Raw genomic sequence first — 23,627 nt, forward strand, 5'->3', positions numbered from 1 at the left:
CTTGCCTACTCTTCATGTTTCTATCAAAAATTCTCTCCCCTAAGTACCACCGACCAATCTGCTCGACGCTCGTGATTGACAGAAAGGGAAATTGAAATGCTCTGGCGTCGTGCCCAGAAACGGAAAATTTCTAGCGTTATATATATTCCTTTACTGAAACGCACGGCGATTGCGAGATTTTAAAGACACAGACCACATCTTGCCGTAGGATGAAGAAGGACAATCGCGGTCTGCAGCGGCAAGCGTCGGCCCCTCGCCGACGCGCGACGTCAAATTACCAGACGCTCGAGGACGTGGCAACCGAGCGTGGATTGAGCATGAGCCGCCCGCCAATGGACACATACCCGCACACACAGCAGCAGCAGCACGTTGCGGCGCTCTCGTCGTCGGGGCCGATCTGTCTCCCACGACCGGGTGCCGACTCGTTTGAGCTTCTTCAGGCGAAATTTGGATTCCAGGAGGGTAATGTGCGCAATCAGAAGGAACATTTTGAGTGCTGGATGCTCAATTATGAATCGAGGATTCTCGAAGCGTCTGTCTCCACCATCGACACGGACAAGGCGATTTCGACCATTCACGCCACTTTTTTTCGTAATTACGTCAAGTGGTGTCAATTCTTGCGTACGAAACCTTTTCTACTCGACTCGGCGTCGTATTCGGGCGCAGCCGAGCGACAGATTGCGCTCTTTTTGCTCATTTGGGGTGAAAGTGCAAATTTGCGCTTTGTGCCCGAGTGTCTGTGCTTTCTGTACCATAAAATGGCTGCGAAATTAGACGGAATTGAACAAATGCCGAATGTACCAGAAGGAGCGTTTCTGCGCCAAATTGTGCGCCCCTTGTACTCGGTCGTCGCCAAGATGCGCAATGTTAAGTCACAAAAGAATGGGGCGAGTGTGGACCACAAGAACGTGACGAATTATGACGATGTGAATGAATTCTTTTGGAAAGACACGTGCCTTGCGTTTGACGAATTTAACGTGGCCGAAGCCATGAATGTACGCGACTTTAAGACGTTTAAAGAACGACGGAGCTTTTGTAATCCCGTGCTCGCGTTCTTTCGCATTTATTACTTTCTCCTTGTGATGTTGCATGTCCTCGTTGTCATTGCGTACGTGGCATATCGTACGGACCCCGACGAAACGGATGGATTTAAGTTTTACAACAACTTTTTCACTTCTGAGATTGCCGATGTGCGAAACCATGCGTTTTATTCCATATTTATCACGGTTAGTGGCTTATTGGTACTTAAGGTGGTATTAGACGTCTGGATTGATGGGACGCATTTATTTAGCAGTACGCTGTACACGGCCACGGTGTTTCTTCGACTTGTGTGGCACACGGTGTTCTTTGGGCTATTTGTAGCTGTCAATGCAGCTCCATACGAGACTTTTATTGGATCGAGTGACTTGCTCTCGATGGCGCCAGGGTTTATTGGACTGTATATGTCTCCAATTGTCGCAGTTTCGATCGTTCAGATGTGTTTTCATGGAGTGATATGGAAGTCGACTCTCTTGAGTTCGATGGATGGCACGCATGAGCAGTATATTGGCCGATCCATGGGTCAAAAGTGGGGAGATTTTATCAGCTATGGAACGTTTTGGACGATCATTTTTGTGTGCAAATTTTTATTTAATTTGCAATTGATGGTGAAGCCTCTGATTGGACCGAGTGTTGAAATTTATAACTTAGATGTGTCTTCAACGCAAAATGGTATAATCGAGTCGAAGCATAACATTGCCTTTCTGGGTGCAATGTGGGCGCCGGTACTGCTTGTGTATATATATGACTCACAAATCTGGTTAGCTATTGCACAAGCAATTGTAGGAGCTTGGATTGGTTTTCGTCTTAAAATTGGCCACTCGGCTCGTATCCGTGAATTTGTATTGCGGTTGCAACAAGCTCCGAGATTGTTTGATAAAAAGGTGGTGTCAGCCGCTGCTCGCGGTCAGCTCGCGATTAGTAATAATAATCCACTCTCTTCGAATTCTGTCGCACCAGATGCAAATAGCCGCTTGCGCTTTGCCGTCGTGTGGAACGAAATTGTGAGTAGTTTTCGTTTGTCGGATCTACTCGACGACCGCGAGACGGCCATTTTACAGTATCAAATTTCAGATACTGGCGCTGTTGAGGAACCCGTGTTTTTAATCGCCGGGGAGGCTCAAGCGGCGGCGGACATTGCTGCGAGGTCGAAAACCAAGCGATTGAGTGATGCGCAACTGCTGAAAGAGCTCACGAAGGCAGGAGTTTTGGGCTGCGCCAAGAATTGTATGGACATTATGTTCCAAATCTTGCGACAGCTTTTAGGCCCGCAAGATGCGGAGCTTGTTGGCGTGATCCATCAAATTTTAGCGGGAGGGAGAGTGAGCGGTGTTGTCAATCTCACTCACGTTGGACTGTTGCGCGAAAATTTTGTTGATTTGCTAGCAAGCATTTTGGAGTTACCGGAACCGACTGTCATTCCTCCAGGAAGCATGTTTGGCTTCCCCCACGAGCAGGTTGTTACGGTTGTTCAGTGTGTAGATGCTTTGCTCAAAAGTATGGAGCTGATGTTAGAAGATGAGTGGATGGCCGAAAAGTTTCGCAAGTCTGTATTTGCTACGACCACGCCAGACCTTTTATACCAGAAGGAACAGCTGGTGTCGATCTTTGCCGATCGAATTAGTCAGCGCGACTCAAACTCGCCAACGCGTACGACTTCTCCAAGCTCGAACGAAAGTATCGTGTCGCTATCTACGCGACTCTTCTTTTTGTTGACACTGGATGCTGCAGATGCATTGCCACGTTGCCACGAGGCACAACGTCGGATGAGCTTTTTTCTTAATTCTTTGCACATGGAGATCCCAAGCATTGACTCAATCGCAGCCATGAAGTCGTTCTCTGTTGTCACGCCATACTATAACGAAACAGTGCTGTTTTCGGTGGATGAGTTGAATGGACGTGTGGACTCAAATCCGCTTTTTCGCAAAGTGGAGCAAAAAGGTCGTGACTTGAGTATTTTAAAGTACCTGGTCACTTTCCACGACGATGAGTGGGGCAACTTTCTTGAACGAGTGGGTGTTAGCTCTATGGATGAGGCTCTTGCTGAGACGCCCACGCAGGTTCGGCTGTGGGCTTCTATGCGCGGTCAGACTTTGGCTCGCACGGTGCATGGTATGATGATGTATGAGGATGCCCTCAAAATGCTGCGGTGGCTGGAAATTGGTTCGGACGAAAAAATTTCTCACTTGGACAAGATTAAACATATGGATCGCATTGCTGGCTTGAAGTTTTCGTACGTGACGAGTTGTCAGATCTACTCGGACCAACTTGCGGCGGGGGACCCACGTGCGGCGGATATTGATCTTTTGATGCGAAAGTACCCGAATTGGCGTGTTAGTTACGTTGATACGATTTGCCCACCTCAAGGTAGTGGCACAGAATGTCGCTATGATTGTGTGCTAGTAAAGTCGGATGGAGACGAAATTGTTGAGGTTTATCGATATGAGCTTCCTGGTGACCCTTTGGTCGGGGAAGGTAAGCCCGAGAACCAAAATATTGCCTTGCCGTTTACGCGCGGCGAGTATGTCCAGACTATTGATATGAATCAAGAGCACTATTTCGAAGAAGCTTTGAAGATTCCGAATTTTTTGGCCACAGCGACGCGCAAAGGACAAAATGTCACTATTATTGGAATGAAGGAACACATTTTTACGGGCCGAGCGTCGTCATTAGCCCACTTTATGACGCTTCAAGAGTTGGTCTTTGTGAGTTTGACTCAACGTGTGTTAGCGAACCCCCTCCAGAGTCGTATGCACTATGGTCACCCGGACGTGTTTGAGAAATCGTTTGTGATGTCCAATGGTGGCGTATCGAAGGCTAGTAAAGGAATCAATTTGTCTGAGGATGTGTTTGCTGGATATAACGTGGCGCTTCGTGGCGAGAAGGTTACCCACATCGAATTTATGCAATGTGGTAAGGGCCGTGATGTAACTTTAAGTCAAATTAATGCGTTTGAAGCCAAGCTATCAACCGGTAGTGCGGAAAGTTCGCTAAGTCGGGAATCTCATAGAATGGGGGCTGGCATGGATTTTTTTCGCCTGAATTCGATGTTTTACGGGCACATGGGCTTCTACATTTGCAATGCATTGGTAGTGTTGTGTGTGTTCACATATGCATACGGCAAGGTGTACATTGTGCTGCGCCAAGATATTGAAGAATCGGCTATTATCACAACAAATTACCTCGATGACCTTGCGGATGTAATGAACACCCAGTTTATTTTCCAATTTGGGATGCTCATGACCATTCCTCTGATCGCCACGTTATTTGTCGAGTATGGATGGCACCAAGCTTTGGTCAATTTCGTTGAGCTAGTCGTTACCCTTGGCCCAGTGTTTTACATCTTTGAGACAGGCACGAAATCACACTTTTACGATATTGCAATTATGCGAGGTGGCTCTAAGTACCGTGGTACTGGCCGCGGGTTTGCCATCGTTCGTGAGACTCTCGTCAATTTTTATAAGGAGTATGCTGCGTCTCATTATCGCAAGGCCGTTGAGCTCATGGGACTGATGATTATCTTTGGAATATACGGAAACTTTCACATTGGTCGAAACGCGCTGTCGGAATACTGTGCCACGGCAGACTTCGATTGCGATGCAAATCCCGACCAGATCCCGTCAAATGTGACACTGCTGAATGCATACAGCTCGAAGGGCCAGGACTATGGCATTGCTTCGTTTGCTGTATGGCTGCTCGGTACATGTTGGCTACTTGCACCGTTCTTGTTCAATACAGATGGGCTGGATTTTTCAAAGACGCGAGTTGATATCATGTACTGGTTTTTGTGGCTCATGTCCGTGCGAGAGGATGAAGAAAACGAGAGATTACTGCCAAACCACGTTCAAGAAAATTCAGGAGGACTGACGGATACGTGGGTCGACTTTTACAACTACGAGGCAAGTTTAATGTATCGGATTGGCCCTATGAGCCGCTTTGTCTATGCTGTTCGTGATCTTCGACATCCTCTCATTATGTACTTTATCTTCATCTTTTCGTTCGATCTGAGCGACATTGGCATTCTTTTGGCGTGCGTGTTTGCCATCGCTATGATGTTGTGGATCGGTGGATTTAGTCTTGGAAAGGTATTGCGCAATAAAGCCCGCGCACTGCGTGCTATGCTGTACGTGCTGATGGTGATATTGATTGGTGTGGCTCCGTTTATCGTGGGCTCGATGCAAAGTTGGGATGGAATTGAGTGTTTTTCGCTGACAGTCGCAATTTTTACGGGACTATTTTCGCTTCTACACTACTTGCAGTTGCTTCATGGATTATTTGGTGTGCATGTTGCCAAGCTAGGTCTTGTCCGTGAACTTGCTTTTTTCTTTGATGTGGTCGTCGGTCTCTTCTTGGGGCTTCCACTATTAGTTTTGTCAGCTTTCCCATTTATGAAGACAATCCAGACGCGAATGATGTACAACGGCGGTTTTTCGCGAGCGCTGAGCTCTGGCAGTGAGTTCGCTGCCTCGCTAAGCGTACTTGTTGGGGGCCTTGGAGGCTTTTCGTATGGTTGGTTGACGTGCCTCATATTTTCACTAGGATACGTTAATTCTGCGTCGGACAATTTTGTAAATGCGTCATTTCTCTTTTATAATAATGAGAGACTGGACGGCGCGTTAGATTTAACCAGGATCAAAGTGTACGCTGCTGGAGCTGCTGCTGTGGGTGTTATAATCAGTGGTGGTCTCGCTCACGCTATCGGTCGTCGCTGGACGATTGAGGCTTCGTGCGTGGTGACGTTTGCCGGTTGTGCTTTGATATGGCTAGCATCGAGCTCGATAGTGCTGATTGGCATTTGCTTGGTGTCGGCCGGCATTGCAATGCTCTCGCTTGTGTGTCCTCTTTACAACTTTGAAATTTGTATGCAGGGATGGAAGGGAAAAGGCGTTTTGATGTTTCTCACAAGTGCTACCCTTGGCTTTATGATTGAGGCGATGCTCATTAATAGTATTAACGCCACGGCCATGTCTAGGAACTGGGGAAACTCACCGTATCATAATTGGCAATGGCAGTTTGTCTTTGGGATCATTCCACTCATCCTTCTTGCGCCCACGATGTGTTTTCTTCCCGAAAGCCATTACTGGGAGTTCCGTCGCACGAACGACCCGAAGGCGGCTGAGGCTTCGCTAATGCGCTTGCGCCAGCGTCATGATGTGATGGAAGAAACCAACGAATTGAAAGCTTCTTTCGAGAAGAAAACTGGTCAGGTGAATTTGACGTTTCGTATCGCGCTCGTCGTGTTGTTACAAGCGGCGTTTGCGCTCTTTACGTCTGGAGCCTTGCTGTATCGTGTGCTTGTGCAGCCAACTCCTGACCAGAATGGGGCGCAGACATCCAAGTGGGCCATTTACTATGGACTTACGGCGCTTCCTGGCACTGTAATGAGCTTGCTCACGGTCGATAATCTGCGGCGCAAGACGATATTCAAGGACGTACTACCATTTTCGGCAGCACTGTCGGTTGCATGTGGCACGCTGGGTCTTGCCGGGCAAGAAGACAGCGCCATTACTCAGATTTTGGTGTTGTTAGCATTTGTCAGTGGGGCACTGAGCCTCACGTGTGGCACGTGGCTCACTGCAATTGAAGTGTTTCCACCGTACCAGAATGGACGATACATTGTCATGTCCTTTGTCGTGTACTATGCTGTCCAGGCTGGAATTTATGTGGCCACGCCTTCGTTTGCCGTCAGCCACTTGGCCTTTGCCAGCCTGTGTCTATTGCTAACGGGCATTATGTTTGTAGTATGCGCCAGTTCTAAAGATGGCGCGATTCAATTAAAAAGCGAAAAGAAAATGCGCAAGCACGTGGAAGCTGCAGACACGCGGTCGTCTTTTGTGCAAAACGCGTCTCGCTCGCAAACATTCTCACGCTCGCGCTCGCATTTGCACCGAACGTCGTCTCACTACTCAACAGCGACTCCGCATGAGACTGGCTATTCCCATTTCGAGTCTCCCGCTGCTTCTTTTATTAATGGCGGAAATCACCGTACACTTAACGGCATTTAATATGTGAAAGCTGCCGTAAGCTGGCACACACTCCTTATTTGACCAGAAGAATGAATGCGTTGCGTGTTAGTTGAAGTGGTTTACCGCTCATTCATTGGCTACAATTTCTTAAACAATAAAAACCAAGTATATCTTTCTGAGAATTAAAAAAAGGAAACCATTAAGCATGGAGGCTCAGGACCTTGAAATTGTGAGTGCGGACACTGCGGTGTTGAGCTCTAGCGCTTACACGAATGAGTCTGGTCCTATTGAAAACGCGCCTTTAAATAGTTATGAAATTGCATCGCAGAATGAGGCCTGGGGCGTGGGAGATGAAGAAGACGGATGGATGCCAAAGCCTGCGCGCCTGCACTCGGGCCGCACGCGGTCTTGTGCTGTGTGCTTTGCGCCACTTCAGCGCACGTCCTTCGCTAGCTGGGACGACTATTTGCAGAGTCAAGAGTATCTTACTCAGCTGCAGACAAGTTTCTTACAAGACGCCTTTATCTCGAGTCTCCTCTGCGGCGAGAATACGGCAGGCGACTTGCCAACGGAGCATCGAATGCATAAAAATAGGAAGCTGAAGTGTCGACAAAACGTGTCCGACTACAAAAATATGACGAGTGCTGGTTGGGTGAATAACTGTGGCACAGACAAAGGAGCAATCCGAACTCTTGAGGAGATGCTCATTGAGGCACTTCCCACGCCTGAGTTCACTCATGTGTTGGAGAGGCGGTTAGCTGTAGTTTGTCATAGTTCTAAGATTGTTTCTAAGCTAATGAGTCATGACAGCATAAATAAAATTCCAAGACCAGTGGAGACAGCGTTAAGCAATGAAGAGCTGCACCATTTAGCGATCCATACACTGGGCGTGCTGTTGAGATCATTTGACTATAGTAGTCCTAAGGCACTAGAGTCTTTTAAAGAGCTGTCGCAGTTGCTAACGTGTTTTCCAGTACTCTCTCTTTTTTCGTTCTGGAGTCCAAGAAAAAAGCCTCCAGACAAACTTTTAATTTTGACTGAAGATGAAGTTGGAGTAACGTCTGTGACAACAGATTCGGACTTGCATGGTGTCTATAATGCGATTGATGGGCTAGATACTACATTCTGGCAGTCTCGACCAAGACCTGGTGCGGTACACTTTGAATTGAGGTCTTCAGAGCTGGAGAGAGTGACGTCGATAAATATTCATTGGCACATGAATCACATGCCTCAAAGCGTGGGTGTTCAGTGTCGCATTCATGGAAGTGAAAGCTTTGTTCAAGTGGTAAAGGATCACACTCCTGCGCTATCTGGTCCGACGATTATTATGACAAGTTTTCCTGGTGCAATCGAAGAAGCTCGAATCGTTATGGCGGGAGTGCCCGCGTCGAATCGGGGTGGAACATACGCGATTAAGCATTTGCAGCTTAATACGCCAGCACCCAACTCGCTTTTTGCAAATCCAAAGTCAACGGTTAGTGCAATTGCCTATTGGCTTCTTGGTGCGTGTCAAAACACGAATGAGGTAATGGTTGCTGAAGCCATTGGGGCGTTTAGAGCTTGGGCTTTGGCGACGGCATCGCTTCATGTGACATTACTGTTCGTGGACATGCTTTTGCGCTTTCGCATTCGTGACAATAGTCTATACCATCAAAACGTAATGGCGCTTGCGCTTGAGCAAGGACAACATTTACTTAAAGGAATACAGGCATTTTATCGGGAAGAATTACATAACAGAGCACGCAAAAGCGATGAGGCAGCAATTGGAAACATATCTAAAGCCGAGGCCTCTTTTGAGTCCTCAGTTTGTTCAAATGGAGTTATTGTCGAGGATGGAGGTCGCGCTGTCCGGACACGAGAAACGAGCTATCAATATGCAGCTGTAAATTGTGGAATTTTTGATGGAAAAGCGTCATGGATATTTCGCCTCGATACGGACACGCAGGACGATGAAATGACTTGCTTTGGTGCCGCAACACTTCCTGTAACTGTTAACGGATACGATTCATCGCCTAGTCTTTGGATGCTTCGCGGTTATAACGGTAATTTGTACGCTCGTGGGCATAAAGTTAGCCGAACAATTGGAAAAGTGCACCCTGGGGACATTGTTCAAGTTGATATTGACATGGCCGAGGGAACTCTAGCTTACAAAATTAATGGAACAGATTATGGTGTGGTATTTACTGATCTTGCTGGTCAGGAGGTGCATCCTGCAGTCTCTTTCTACGGCTCTGGCAAAGTTATATCGTTACTTGGAGTCACCAGGTGGGACTGTCCTGCCTTGATTCCAGCTGGCATTGATCCAGTATTTCTGTCAAATTTGCGAGAACACCACTTTTTTGTTGGATACGGAACATTAGGAAAAGGTGGCCAGTTGGGATATGCGAGCAATGGCGATTCCAATATCTCATCGGGAATTGCAGCCACAACGGGTAGCAATTTAATCCGCATAAAAGGTGAAGCTAAAGTGCGTTGCTTGTCGACACACCCTCCTTCACATGGCGATGCCTATGTGATGTATGATTTATTTGAAGCTTATTACATGCTTCAAGGTGCAGTTGCTATTAATGACGACAGTCGAGATGAGCAAAATCACGAGACCTGTTTGGTGTTTAAGATTTATGGTGACGACAAATTGTTGTGGCAGTCTGAACAGATATCTGAAAGTTGTCAAATAGAGTTTTTTGAAGTTGTTATTAAAGACGTGCGGATGCTCGAACTAAAGGTTTCGTGCTTAGGATCAAATTTCTGCGCGCACGCTGTTTGGGTGGATCCATTTTTACATCCTGTGAAGGAATGGGCTTGCTCGAAGTGCTCTTTTGTCTGTAAAGGTTGCTCAAAATTATGCACACTGTGCAGGAATGGTATTCGTCCAGAAAGTATATCACTGGCAGCCGCAGCGGACACTAAGTTGGTGATACCAGCGGTATATACCGATGATGTTGACGGTCGAAGTATGACATCGCTTAGTGATCTTGGCACCACAATTATAAGACAAATAGATGATCTATACAAGCTTCGATTGGTCCGCCATAATGCGTATAGTTCATCTGCTAAATCATTCCTACCATTTGAGGAGCCATTTTGTCGCCAACCTAGCAGAAAGGTTTTTTTATTATTACTCGACATTCTTCAGCGATGTCACGCTCAGTGCATTTCTTCCGGAGTGGATGCGGAGGCCCATTGCGCTCGTGACGGCTGCGTACATATTTTAGGAATAATCAGCGCAAATTTAGTTAGCGTTCATCGCCACGACGTGGAGGAGCTAACAGCAAAGTTAGGCGGGTTGTCTGGAAAAATCATCGATCTACGACGAGAACTTGAAGCAATCTCAAGTATTTCTGAAGATTTTCAAAGACAAACAAATCATCTGGTAAAAGATGTTCAGATGGCGGCAGCTCGGACAATTGTCGCCGGTCTGCCTGTCCTTTATTCTTCAGCACTTGATAAATTGACGTTGCTTCTCCAGCTGCTGCGTTTGTACATTAAATACCCAGTTGATGTTTCATCAGATCGAAATTTTATGTTGACGTCTGTCATGAAAATACTTACGACTCCAGGTCCAGATGGAATTTTAACTTTGATGCCATTTAATGAACCTGAACCTGCTTGCCTAAAAATTGTCGAAGAAAATTTATGGCTTACAGCAGTCAAACAGACAATATCTCTCCTCATGCAAATCGTGGTGAGTGATCACCGGAAATTCCTCACGTCCCAGGCGAATAATTCCGTTCAAGAGACGATTGCAGATGACTTCAATGCTCCTGCTAGTGCAATACGCTTGCTTAAGATGTATCAGCTGGTTCTGCTGTCTAAAGCGGTTGCGCTCACAAATTTGTCGGCTTCTTCAAACGAATTGGAGCAACAAGTAATATCGAGGCGAAGACTTCAACTTCAGGATGCGATTGTCCAGCTTAGCTTTCTTTGTCTGCATGCTTATCGAGATCTCGTTGACAATATTGTCACTTCACAAGCAGAAGAATCCTTTTTCTTTACAGAAGCTGAAGCAGCACAACTTCTAGATGTTCCGCCTTACAAATTCCCTTTGCTTTCCGAGGTGCTGCCGTGGTTTTTGACCTGCCTGTGTCTGTTACAGCGCCAAGCATGGCTGGCCCGATCGATCCTTCCGCCTGTTGTAAGGCTACTTGAAGCGCTAGATCATTATTGCTCGGAATCTCAACTTGTAAAAAAATCTGCTCGTCGATTTCAGGAACTAGAAATATATAAAAATGCACGCCTTCTTGAAGCAAATGAAGTGGAGCGTGCTAATTCATATGATAGGGACCCCAATTGCCGGTCTTCTAAGAGATTATACAATGTGTTTTATCAGCTCTACACGGGAGAAAAAGATCATTTCGAAGGCCAAATCGGGTTCCAGTTTGAGGCAACACGGACATTTAACATTGCTGCGTTAGGTCGATCAGTGAATCCGATGAGGCATGGAGGCAGACTTTTGCGAGCGCACACAATCCGATTGTGGGAAGATAAGTCGCAGCTTCTTATCGCTCAAGTATTAGTCGGGGGTAGCTCTACCAAAGATGTTTTGGGGTATGCACTGGAAATGCTTTCGACTCCTGTTAGAATAATACAGGGCAAAATCTATCGATTGACCACGCAAGAATTCGCAAATGGAGGAGATCCATGGTACAAAAGAGAAAATTTGCCGAGTGAAGAATACGATGAGTCGTTTATTAAGATTTTGCGTGACTGCTACGCTTCCAGATCCACGGGCTTTCCAGGCTCCCAAAATATGACGGGCGCGACTTACGGCGTACCGACATTATTGGTACAGGATGAAACACCATTGACAAGTTTTCCGCAGTTTGTTCCCGCACATGGGTGCCTTTCATTACGATTTAACACAAAGGACAAGCTTCCTTCCGTCTCCATCAGTCACTCTGGGACGTCCGCTTACGTTAAAGATGGTATTGATACGTGGCGCACGTGCATTTTACGAACGTCATTTCTATATGGTGTGCATTCTGTTGATTTTGCCTTAAAATGTTCTCTTGTTGGAGGAATCGTATCCGGGCATCTTTGCGTTGGAGTCGTTTGGCGGCAGCCACTGATAAATCGTGTACTACCTCAATCTTCACCACACGATACGTTTGTAGGAGAAACGCCAAACAGCATTGGTTGGATGCCTTCTGTTGGTGCCATATGGGTGCAAGGAATTCGATATGACTACGGTTCAAAAATTTCGGTTGCTGCTGGTGATGTTTTCACGGTCACAATTGACTATGATCTACAGATACTGGCGTTCGCATACAATGGTAGAAACATCGGAGTTGCTGTTGGGCCTAAGAAAGCAATCCCACTGGGAGCGATAATTGACAAACTCCCAAATGTCGTCACTCCTGCTGTGTCTCTCTACGGGGCACAAGATGTCATACAAGTTCGACCATCAGGGATTGCGAAGTCAACACTACGTATTCACTGGCTATTTGATTTGCACAACTCTTTAGCTTCTCTCGCAGGCCGACTAGCCAGCACCCTAATTGCCGGGCATCCTGTTGATGGTGTTGAAGAAGAGCTGCTTCCATGGCTACAATCACCACTTCTTAGCGGTGGCATTGCTGAAAGCTCAATTGGACAGAATCGATTCACAATTAGCGAGCCGTTATGCTGGAGTGATGCACTGCAGCTTGAGTATAATCGCTGTCAATTGAGTGGCGAGGAAAGTAACGTGGCGTTGCAATCTAAAAGTGCTTTATTAAATAAAGAGGAAGAACCTGCTGCAAAGCAGCGTGGCTTCCAAGGGCATATTGAATCTATTAAAGGTGCTAGTCAGCACAATTCTTCTTTCTGGCAAAATTGGACTGCAGAGATGACAGAGTGTGGAATCGTGCAATTAATCATGTCTTGGCTTGAAAAGCACTATCCTGACCGTACATTTTTGAGACGCCTTGGAAAGTTCCCATCGTGCGAAAGATGGATGTGTGCGGCATTGATTATGCATGCGCCGTCTCATGTGCTTCAGGAGGCTGAAGCTATAGCAGCGGCAGCAGGAGCTAGTAAAGCCGGTGAAATTATCGCGGCAGAATCTTTTCTTGCTGACGCTGATTTTTCACCGTCTGATGATCTTATTTATGTGTGGAAGCGAATCTTAGCGCTTCGCCACTGGCTGATAAAGGCTCGACAGGAATATCGGGCAAGAGAAGCTGACGAGCCTTTTTCAAACGAGCAAGCCCAGGACAGTAATCCGACTTTAATGAAAGCGGAAGGGTTCACATTGACATCTGACTCGAAGCGCTTATTCGCTGACAGAAACTTGGAGCACTGCGTAATGATGCCAAGATCTTTTGACGATCTTGTCGGTCAGGTGATTCAAAGAGCAGAATTTCTATGTAAATTAGCACCGCCATCGGATGGAGCAGAAAATGTAAATGGGGACTCGCAGATTGCTCTGTTCAATCTGGCGGAGAAGTGGAGCTCACAAAAGACGCCGCCTTTGCTGCAGCCGATGCTCGAACGTTGGAAGACACTCGGTGAGGTGGATAGCTCTAAATGGTCAGGAATAGTAGATGTCCTGCGTGCTCAGCATCGTTGGAGAGCTCGGCGAGCTTCAATTCAAGAACCTGCTCCGATAATGTCCAGTAATACCCGTTTATCGACTGAAAGAGATGATTGCTGCGGGTGTGAAGATTCCGACGACCTGCAGCCAAACAAAAAATATGACTACACAAATAGATTTTCGGCAATGATGAAAGCATGCGAGCTGTATATTCGTGACGGAATTGGGGCGCCGCCTGAAATACTAACAATGCTACTAGAAAAACGCCAGCGAAGATCGGATTCTCGTCTATTTGGTTTTCAGGCGATGAAAAGCATTCTTTCATTGCTGTCTTACGATTCGGCAATACATAACGCTCTTATATTTTTGCGCCCTGCTATGAGAGGATTTTCAGAGAGTGAAAAAGAATCTCGCGAACTTAATGACGGCCAAGTCGTTGCAGAGACATTTCGAGCAACAGTTCGCCACCATTATTTAAATGGATTGGAAGGTTGTAATCGTCAAACCATCAATAGTATTCAATGCGCATTTCGTGATCTGTACACCTACTTGGCTGAATTGCTTAGCAGGACCTCGAGTGATGCTGTGTCAGATCCTCAGCTAATACAGGCAATTTTATGTGCCTGGAGTTTGGATTTTGAGCCGCAGGATCACCAATTTCTTCTTGACACGGGAATGCTAAAGAAGTTGCAAGAAACCTTTTCAATAAACTCAATTATACGTGAGGCGGCGGCGGCTAAAACGATACCGATTCCAACGAGAAAACTGGCGCGTAATTATACGAGCATCAATTGGCATCCCTTGTCTGATAAGTTTGTTCAGCAAGGACTTTTACATAGCGGATTCATCGTCAAGCGGGATGTAATTCGTCTTCTTCACCGAGCTCCTCACTATGCGCGCTCAGCAGACACGTTCGATAGGAATAAACTTGCTACAAAAAGTTCTGACGTGATTGAATTATCGGCGCGGCACACAACTTCATCGCTATCATTACTTTATGCCGACATGCTAAATCGGCTACAACAAAAGTTACTTGGCCCACCGTCTCGTACCCACACGTGCAAAACGCTGCTTTTTGGTGGTCCAGTCACACAAACTACTGGACGTGTCGCTCAGTCTCCGGATAAGTCAATGCCAAATAATATTAGTTACGTGGAGATGCCAGCGTTGGGTGAGATCCATGACTTTACTATCGAGCTCTGGCTATTTCCAACAGAGCTTCAGGGATACCAAGCTTTGCGATGCGATAATGGCGTTCAAAATGGCAGCGTGTACTTAGAATTAGTTGGACGGCATGTTCAGTTATCTATCCCAGGAAATTTTCCGCGCGAACGTATATTTATGTCGTATTCCTTCCAAACCTTTGAGTGGACTCATTGCGCAGTAGCCTATAGCTGCACAGAAAAGTTTGTTCAGCTGATTGTAAACGGAGCCTTGGTAGAGACACTGGCATTCGAACGTGTATACAGCACTGTACAACTGCGTGCTTCTCGACTTGGATGCTGGATGAGTGATGTAGACGTCCCAGGAGCTTCACTTAAAAACATATCTGCGCAACGGAAGTTTAAAGGATCAATTGCAGAGCTTCGAATCTGGAGAATTTCACGTGCATGCCATGAAGTATTGCAAGACTTTCAACGCAGCATCCCACTAATAAATCGCCCAATTAATTCATTGCTGTCCACATTTGAATTATTTTCAAGAGATATGATCGGTCTTTGGCATCTGACAGAAGGAGAAGGAATTTGTGGCTACGATTCCGCTTCGACGTTGAAAGCGACGAAGGAAGGTACTAAAGTCAAGGAAGGTTTAAAATTGACAATCTTCCACTGCCATTGGGTACCTTCATGTCTTCCGGTTTTTGGAAATGATACAGTCAGTGGAATGCTGTCTAACGAATGGAATAAGACTATAAAATGTATTTGTTTGCTTCAGCGGAAAATACGGTTGTGGTTAGTGAAAGAATTTGACGATGCCGTTAGGCTATCAAAATTAATGTGCGATTACCATGAACGCAAATCAATCCAAAAGTATAGCCAGATAATTCGTATCAATGGCGATGACGACAGCGAGGCCGTATTAGAAAGTGATGAGGCCGTATTAGAAAGTGATGAGGCGTATATTGGTCCAATTGAAAGTGAAAGATGTCCATTAAATGATAGCCTACTAATAGACATGACTACAAGCCAACTACTTTCGCATTGGAATGCTTGCACAGACGAGCAGATTTTAGTAAGCAAACAAACTCGAAGATGTGCATGGATTGTATTTCGATTCTTAGCTTGTACCGGAATTACTGGCGCTTACGATAGGCGGGAAGGCGAAGCCAAATCAATCGCCGCTGCTGCTAAATTAAAGCGAAAGCAGCGGCTACAGAAAGATGAGAGCTTACATACACAGACAATTGATCTTACGTATGAAGACGCGGCTGCCCGCACTGCTGAAGCTGCTTGTGACGCAGCCAAAAGTGCGGCAACAAATCGAGAGTTGGAGAAGCCGGTACTTCAGACATTGTGGTTTTCAAAGGAATTTCATCGGAAAGTGTTCGAAATACTTGAGAGAGAGCTAATACAAGGAAAGGAACTGATTAAAGATACCGAAGGCTTAACGCGTGCTCAGCGTGTAACTCGTTCCGTATCTACGCCTCTTCAAAAGAGGAATTTGAATTTACGGCATTACCCAAGCGATGTAGCGCGAGCGAATGATAACTTAGTGAATCATACTCCAAGTAATATAACCGAGAACAGCAACATTTTGGAACCACTGGAAGTTGAGATGCACTTGTACGAGATTCTTTTATTTATGCTCTCTCAGAGCCAACAGCCGCCAGCGGTAACTCATTTAGCTCGCCCTCACATGCTGCGAGGTCTTCTTGAAATGCTTTTCCTTGCATCTCCTCGATCCCAGCGTGTCAATAAATTACTACTTCGTAAAATATGCTGCAGCGGAAATGTGAAACCATCTGATGTTGGTGCCATTCTTGGATCGGAGTCGGTTTTTATTGATTTGCTGCTGGACCAGGTAGCTGATTCTATGACTAGCGTGGTAGCTCCAGTGTCACCGCCTGCACTCAATGCACTTGCCAGTAGCTCGCCTGTTGCAACCCGCAGAGTCACCTTAATGTCGTCTTCAGAATCTTTAAGTAGCCAATTAGGATTCCAATCAGGTCGAATATCGCTAGTGATAGCTTCGGAAAGTGTGGCATTGTTGCGGCGATTGCTTATGGAAAAACAATGGAAACATCACGTTGCAGAAAATTTATGTAATGTGATTAGCAACATTTCCCCATTCTTGGCTAAAAAGAAGGATATCTCTCCGTCATTAGCCATGACAGACGCCGATCCTTCTGACATTCGATTCCGAGCAGCAATCACTCGTGCTGTTGGCGCTCTGTGCGTTCTTGGTTCGCATTCTGATTGCATACGGATTGGTGGCAAAGTTGTCGTCGCATCTCAAGATGTCAGCGGTTGTGAGACTGACTCAAGCGTCGACGATTGTGGACAGACTGTTAGGGCTACTTTGATTGAGATGAGCTCTCATGCACCGTCTGTGCGTGTAGTTTTCCACCCGACGTCACCTAAATCTGAATTTGATCCAAGTCACAATGTTCAAGACATAAACTTGTCGTCTTTGTCGCCGATAGAAGAGATTTGTTTGTCTCCAACGGTAGTTCCGCAGACGCTCGAAATGATGCTGGTTATCTTTCAGCTTGCATCCTTGGACGAGACAAGCGCTTTAAAACGCTTTGACAGCTTATGGCGATTACAGATTCGGTCTCGTGCGCTTCTGGCTTTCGATGCTCTACTTCGTTATTCTATTGAAAAGACACAAAACTTCGCGCATAAAATTGCGATACAACGTCTGCTTCAACTTGCTTTGACTCCTATCCGCCTGGACAGTTTTTTAAGCTTGCCTGTGCTGCAAGAGCGTGGTCGAATAGTTTTGTGCCGAATGATTGAGTCTGCGACTCCACTTGGAGAAGCAATGTTTCGTGGATTGCCGGAGCCAACACCGCAAATCTATGATTTGTCTGATATGGCCCCCACCAGTGTAGTTGAAATCAATGAAAACCCTTCTGAAGAAGAATCGGAAGCAAATCGTGTTCGTAGAGGTTTTGCATCGACCTTAGCTGCGATGGGGTTCGAGTTTGATCTATGTATGGCTGCATTAACACACTCACGCGATGACCCCAATATGGCAGTTGAATGGCTAATGGGTGACGGAGCATTAACGTACCAGCAACGCCAAGAGGCACGACGATTAGCGCAAGCAAGTCTAGCATTTCATGAGCTAGATGGTGAAGCTGAAGGATCGCCATGTTTGGCACTTGAAGGAAGGGCCACAGAGCTTCAGAACATCTCTGGTTTGCCTTATTGTCTTACCTATTGTGCTTTAGAGCTTTCAAACAATGATTCTAATCGCGCGATGGAGTGGCTAATGGAGTTCGGTAACGTATATGCAGAAGACCCTGATTTGTTAGATTTGTTGAAAGACCCATTTTCTGCTGCAAGAATGGATGTTTTGGACGATAAAGCTGCGTTGGAAGAAATTGAGCAGCTAGACCTTCTTGTGACAACGCATGATCGCCACAATAATAGTATTCTAGAGGATTTGGGCCCAGCGCCATCGATGCAAAATGCAGATCTAACTAGCGCTTCCAATGTCGACGGTATGGGTGTGTCTTTAGCTCCGATATTGGCGTCAAGACAAGCTCAAATCAATTTAACTATTGCATTACCACAAGACGCAAGTATGAATGCCTATCCGCCACTTGATCCAGAGTATTTGACACCAAACATTCTTTTGGTGGTGGCTAGCCACACGGGATCCGTTCAGCAACTACGCGCTGGCGTATATCAGAGATATTCCTCTGATAACGGCGTACTGCTCACTTTCTTAAACACAGAGACTGGTGCGTACGAAAATGAGTGGCACTCCCCACGCGACTTGCGTCGTATTGAGAAAATTTACGACGAGCCACTTGAAAGTGTTGCAAGCATTCAACGCGTGGCACTCAAAACCGAAAATGCACTATCCATATTTTACGCTAGACGTGCCATCACTGCTTTGCTGTGCGCCTTTAATTCGGAGAAAGCACTAAAGGCTCCTGCATTTGAACTCGCTACTGAAAGAGACCAAGATATTGAGAAGAAGCCTCCCAGAGCGCTATTCTCGTTTTCCAGTCAGATTTATGGTGTCGTTGGTAGTCCAGTGCAGCTTATTAGTCTCCTAAAATTGGTAGCAGCATCTGAAATGAATTCATTCCAGCGTTCAGATATTGAGACGATGGATACGTTTGCACAAAAGGTTGTAGGTGGCAAATCAACGGCCATCAATCAGCCTTCTACATTGCTCGCCAGTCTTAAGATGATCACGTTGAGAATTCTATATGAGGAGTTTCAAATGGAGAAACTTACGAAATCTAATGTGAAGTTGGCCAGGGTCCTATCTCGAAACGTCGCATCCGCTAATTCGCATGAAATTTTTTCAAAATTTGGGAGCGAACATATGTATTCCGAGTCAATTCCCAGAGCTCTAAAAAAATTTGACGAAGGTGACGAGTGTAACAGTAAAGATTCGAGTCGAGAAGTTGCAATGTCTATCGAAGAAATGCCACCATTCTCTGCGACACCACGAAAACTTGAGGAATTATCAGCTAGAAAGCAAGAGGACTATTATAAAAACAACAATCTACTAGATATCCAGGTTGGAAACACCTTGAATTGTATTGGTAGGTCTCAGTTTTCCAATACTGATGCGCAAGAATATCCAAGCACTCGCATGTCTAGTGAAGGCCATGGTGATTACTTTTCTAAAGCGCTAGTCCAAGAGTGTGTTAGTCATTTTGGCGAGTCAACACGGATGGCTGCAGATGGCGAGTCATCACCAATTCAGGAATTTCAGTCGTTGCACCCATATTTTGGGCGATGTGACTACGCTAGGGCAGTCACTATTGATAGTTCGTTCCATTGTCTGCGGATTGTATTTGATAGTCGGTGTCGGTTGGGGCCTACGGCAAAATTAAATTTTTTTGCGGACTCAGATTGTAAGAGTCGTATCAGCGAGGTGGATTATGTCATGACGACTCCGGGCCATCACCTTCCAGATTTAATTGTCCATTCACACCAATTTTGGTTCCGCTTTTCAGCTTCAGAAGAAATCGTCGAGAAAGGTTGCTATGGTTATCGCTTTCAAGTAAAGCCGATGGCCAATATCCGCTGGTTTAAAGAAAGTGAAGTGCAAGCAAATCCTTCGCTTGAGTGGGCATGTTGGGTGTTAGAGCTGCTACTCAACGATGCGAATGAGCTCTTAGCGCGTGGAGCAGTGCACAATTGCAAGATCTACGATGCACTCGTGCGTTATCTGCGCTCACCTGGAGCTCCCTATAAAGGACGGGTGGTGCGCTTGCTGCAACAATTACTCCACCGTCCTGAATGCTTTCCAACTGACGAAGTGCCGAATCTTCATGCTCTTGAATCGATTGTGAGGCTGGCATTGAGTCGTGCAGAGCTCGATAGAGGAAGTGGCAAAACTTTTCTATCAACGCACCTGTTGCAGTTGGTAGAGCTGTCTGTGATGATTTCCTCAACTTCCACTATTTTTAGTTCCAACGGTACGACGCCATTACCTCTAGTACTGGCTCCACTTAATTTCCCTGAACCTTTCGAGTTAAAGCGCGTCCATGACAGTCTATATGACGTTTCGGAAATCACAAAATTTTTGCTAGGACAAACCGAAAATTTGCCTCAGCACGTCTTGGTTGCAATATGGCTCGAGGTTTATGGATCTTCAAGAATAATTGAGACTTCGCACCCGTATGCTGTCAATACGTCCTTTAGCGGCGTTGTGACGTTTAAAGAAGCTCAGGTCATTCAGATAACGTTTGACTCACGCTGCTCACTTGCCGCAGGTCATGGGCATGGAGTGGCAATGCTAGAGCTAATTAGCTTTAGTTTTGATTCTCATGAAGACGGTCTTACGAAGAACATCTTAAGCAACGGGACTTACGCGGGGGAGAGCGGGTGGCCTGATAGACCAGTCCTACTAAATGGGAACAATCTCGAGTACACATTCCTTGGCGATGAAAATAATGTAGGTGACCACTTTGGAATTGCTTTTACAGTCACGGCATTCGGCATATCCTTGGAAAAGCAGCTATCTAAAGCAACAATAATAGATATGGAAGAGCTTCTTGTGAAGCTTGTATCAATGCAAGCAGTGCCTGACGGCTGGACGCCAGAAATGGACTTACAATTGGTGGACTGGGTAAATAATTACGTGGAAGTTAAGGCATCACTCCAATCGAATCCTATGACGACGCCGAAGCATTCCGCTGATGTGAAGCCGGCAGAAATTAGGCTTAAACAAGCTCAGGATGGATTGCGGTGCTCGCACTTACTAGGTCTGCCACTTGAGCGACTACAACTTCGTTTTGCATTGCTCAAGTACCTAAATCAGAGCCTACGTCATTGTCTATCACTTCTCGATCTACGGGACACAAAGTCTCCATGGACGATAGCGCATCGGCTCCGACAGCTCAGTCATTGTATTTTCTTTGACGTCAAAAGCACGCTGGTGGATGCTGCCATCGAAGCGACAAATGTTACCGATATTGGAGGAGATTTTCACAAGCAGACTGCACGTATCACGCTGGACCGAATGCAAGCGCTAGAATCACGGGACGACCGCGAGGTCGAGCCTTCCGTGTCAGAGTGTTTCTTTGCACAGGCATTTCGTCAGCTGCACTTTGTCGATCCAGCACTTTTTAGGCGTCAAATTGACAGCAAAGGTCGACTTTTTAACGTGAAGTTTCGTGGCGAGGAAGGGGTAGATTGGGGTGGAGTTTACCGAGAAGGAGCGACGTCTATGGTTGATGACCTATTTTCTCCACATTTCGCCTTGTTTGTCCTTTGCCCTAATGGTCAGCACGATACTGGCAATAATCGTGGAATGTATTTGCCCAACCCCAAGTGCACGTCTCCAGTTGCAATGCAAATGTTTGCTTTTGTCGGCCAATTACTCGGTATCTCTCTGCGCACGCACGGTGACTTTCCTTTCATGTTACCCTCCTTAGTGTGGAAACAATTGCTCGGTCAGACCCTCACGCGCGCCGATCTTGAAGACACTGACGCCATGTTTATTCAAATGCTAGATGGAATTGCTCATTGCGAAAGTGATGGTATTTTGACAGAAGAAGAATTTGCAACGGCTTTTGCTGGCCTTGAGTTGCGATATACGGCGTCATCGTGTACAGGAGAGGAGATTGAGCTTGTACCAGGTGGCATCACTCGCAAGGTAGACTTTTTGAATCGGTTGGAATACTGCCGCCTAGCAGAGCGTGCCCGTCTTGAAGAGTGCAGCGCGCAAGTGGCTGCTATGGCTCGTGGTTTCGCGACGCTATTTCCCCGTCGCGTTCTGACACTACTTACTTGGCAGGAACTCGAGATTCTCGCGTGCGGCTCGCCAAAAATCGACTTGGATCTCTGGAAAAGTCACACGCGTTACGATGGCTACGCTGAGGAGGATGTGACGGTCCAGCTCTTTTGGGAGGTACTTGGTGAGTTATCAGACGAACAACGCGCCGATTTCGTACGCTTTGCATGGGGTCGCAGTCGATTGCCGCGTGGCAAGTGGCCACAACCCTTTAAATTATCCAAGAAAAGTGGTCGCGATGCCACGCGGAGCCTTCCTGTGGCTCACACGTGCTTCTTCTCGGTCGAGCTACCCCCGTACACGTCCCTCGAGACGATGCGTTCCATGCTGCTAGCCACCATCACCTTTGGCCTTGGTGGTATTCTCATGGCTTGATGTGGCGCGTGTCACCCTAGAGAAACTGTTAATGGACACAGTAGCAGCACAGCGACCGTGGCTCAATTCTCGCGTAAATTTAATGTTATCCTACGTGCTAGGTGGCATAGCAGGGATTTGTCGCTACCACACTACCTAAATCTACACGCGTGCAAAGTGTTTCAGCCCACTGCCTACAATGCTGCAATTCTCCAACTTCAGAGCTTGCTGCACAGCATCTTGATCATATTCTGTGGATGGCAATACAATTTGCGCACTTCGGGCAATGGCGGCAAGTGGACCAACCGTCAGACCAGCCTTCTCTCCAGTCAGCAAGATCTTGTCCGTTGCGTGCAGATCCAAGCTGTAAATAAAATTATCGCGAAGTCTAAGCTCGTGATCAAATTTGCAATTCGACAAGATTACCAACCTCTTGGCCAACATCTCCGCGTGCGTTAAAAGGTCGCCGTGACTCAATACCTCGCTTTTCTTTGGCATGTGGCCGTCGACCTCTAATGCATTATAACACCAGTTCTTCTTAGCTTCATAGCGTATCCTGTACATAGCTTTCTTTTTTAAACAAAAGATACGTACTCGAGTATGTAACAGCGAGTGGCGTCTGCTTACTTAGCAATTTGCTAACAGCTTTCATAACGTAAGGCTCCGGACTGTTGATCATCATACCATTTAGATTCAGCATGCCTTCTACCGGATCCCAGCTCGTAGTGATGATGCTGTGCAGGTGGCGAAAATTCTTGGGGCGAAACACTTCCTTGCGCTGGCGGACTACAGTCATATGCATGAATATTACCCTTCCTTACAATGCAAGACTGCTTCCAGTTAGTAAGCCTTACAGGTAGCGAGCTCTGGAAAGAGACCTTGCACGATTTCAGTTTGGTTGCGACCACCTTGTTTAGGCTCAAACACGAGGCCACTGGCGTTGCTGTCCTGTAGGATAAAGGCCAGTTCCTCAGCCTGCGACACCTCGGGCTCGATAATGGCCACCGTGAGGCCTGCGCGTGCCGCCGCCAACTGTGTGATAACGTTTTCAATGCTGTTGGGGAGCCACAAGGCCACTACATTGCCGCTTTCAAATTGCAAATCCAAAAAGCCGTTGGCGAGCTCGTTCACGGCCGCGTTGAGCTCCTTAAAGCTATAACGCACATCCTGCTTAATACTGCGAAGTGCTTCTTTATGAGGCATTCGCACGACTGCTTCGTCTAAAGCTCCGCCTACTGTGCTAGCAGAGCGAATGCCCATGGCTGCACGCAGCAGGACTTTGGAGCGAACGAGGTGGGCGTGCATTTTACGACGTATACCGA

The 23,627-nt window shown here is 46.5% G+C and overlaps 3 protein-coding genes across 3 annotated transcripts; 2 read left to right on the forward strand and 1 right to left on the reverse strand.

Moving 5' to 3' along the window:
* Positions 1 to 209: 209 nt before the first annotated feature.
* On the forward strand, positions 210 to 7,043 carry CCR75_000781 (uncharacterized protein; the record flags this gene model as incomplete). The annotated part of the gene is made up of 1 exon (XM_067958887.1): positions 210 to 7,043. The coding sequence occupies one exon, from the start codon at positions 210 to 212 to the stop codon at positions 7,041 to 7,043; it is 6,834 nt and encodes a 2,277-aa protein (XP_067821585.1).
* Positions 7,044 to 7,209: 166 nt separating this feature from the next.
* Positions 7,210 to 22,326, forward strand: CCR75_000780 (uncharacterized protein; the record flags this gene model as incomplete). The annotated part of the gene is made up of 1 exon (XM_067958886.1): positions 7,210 to 22,326. The coding sequence occupies one exon, from the start codon at positions 7,210 to 7,212 to the stop codon at positions 22,324 to 22,326; it is 15,117 nt and encodes a 5,038-aa protein (XP_067821584.1).
* CCR75_000779 (uncharacterized protein) lies at positions 18,645 to 23,610 on the reverse strand (the record flags this gene model as incomplete). Its single annotated transcript, XM_067958885.1, has 4 exons — positions 18,645 to 22,669; positions 22,736 to 22,817; positions 22,900 to 23,091; positions 23,160 to 23,610. The coding sequence occupies 4 exons, from the start codon at positions 23,608 to 23,610 to the stop codon at positions 22,468 to 22,470; spliced, it is 927 nt and encodes a 308-aa protein (XP_067821852.1). The 3' UTR covers positions 18,645 to 22,467.
* Between the last annotated feature and the right edge of the window lie 17 nt (positions 23,611 to 23,627).

Source organism: Bremia lactucae, linkage group LG2 (genome assembly GCF_004359215.1).
Source record: "Bremia lactucae strain SF5 linkage group LG2, whole genome shotgun sequence".
Classification (NCBI taxonomy): Eukaryota; Oomycota; class Peronosporomycetes; order Peronosporales; family Peronosporaceae; genus Bremia; species Bremia lactucae.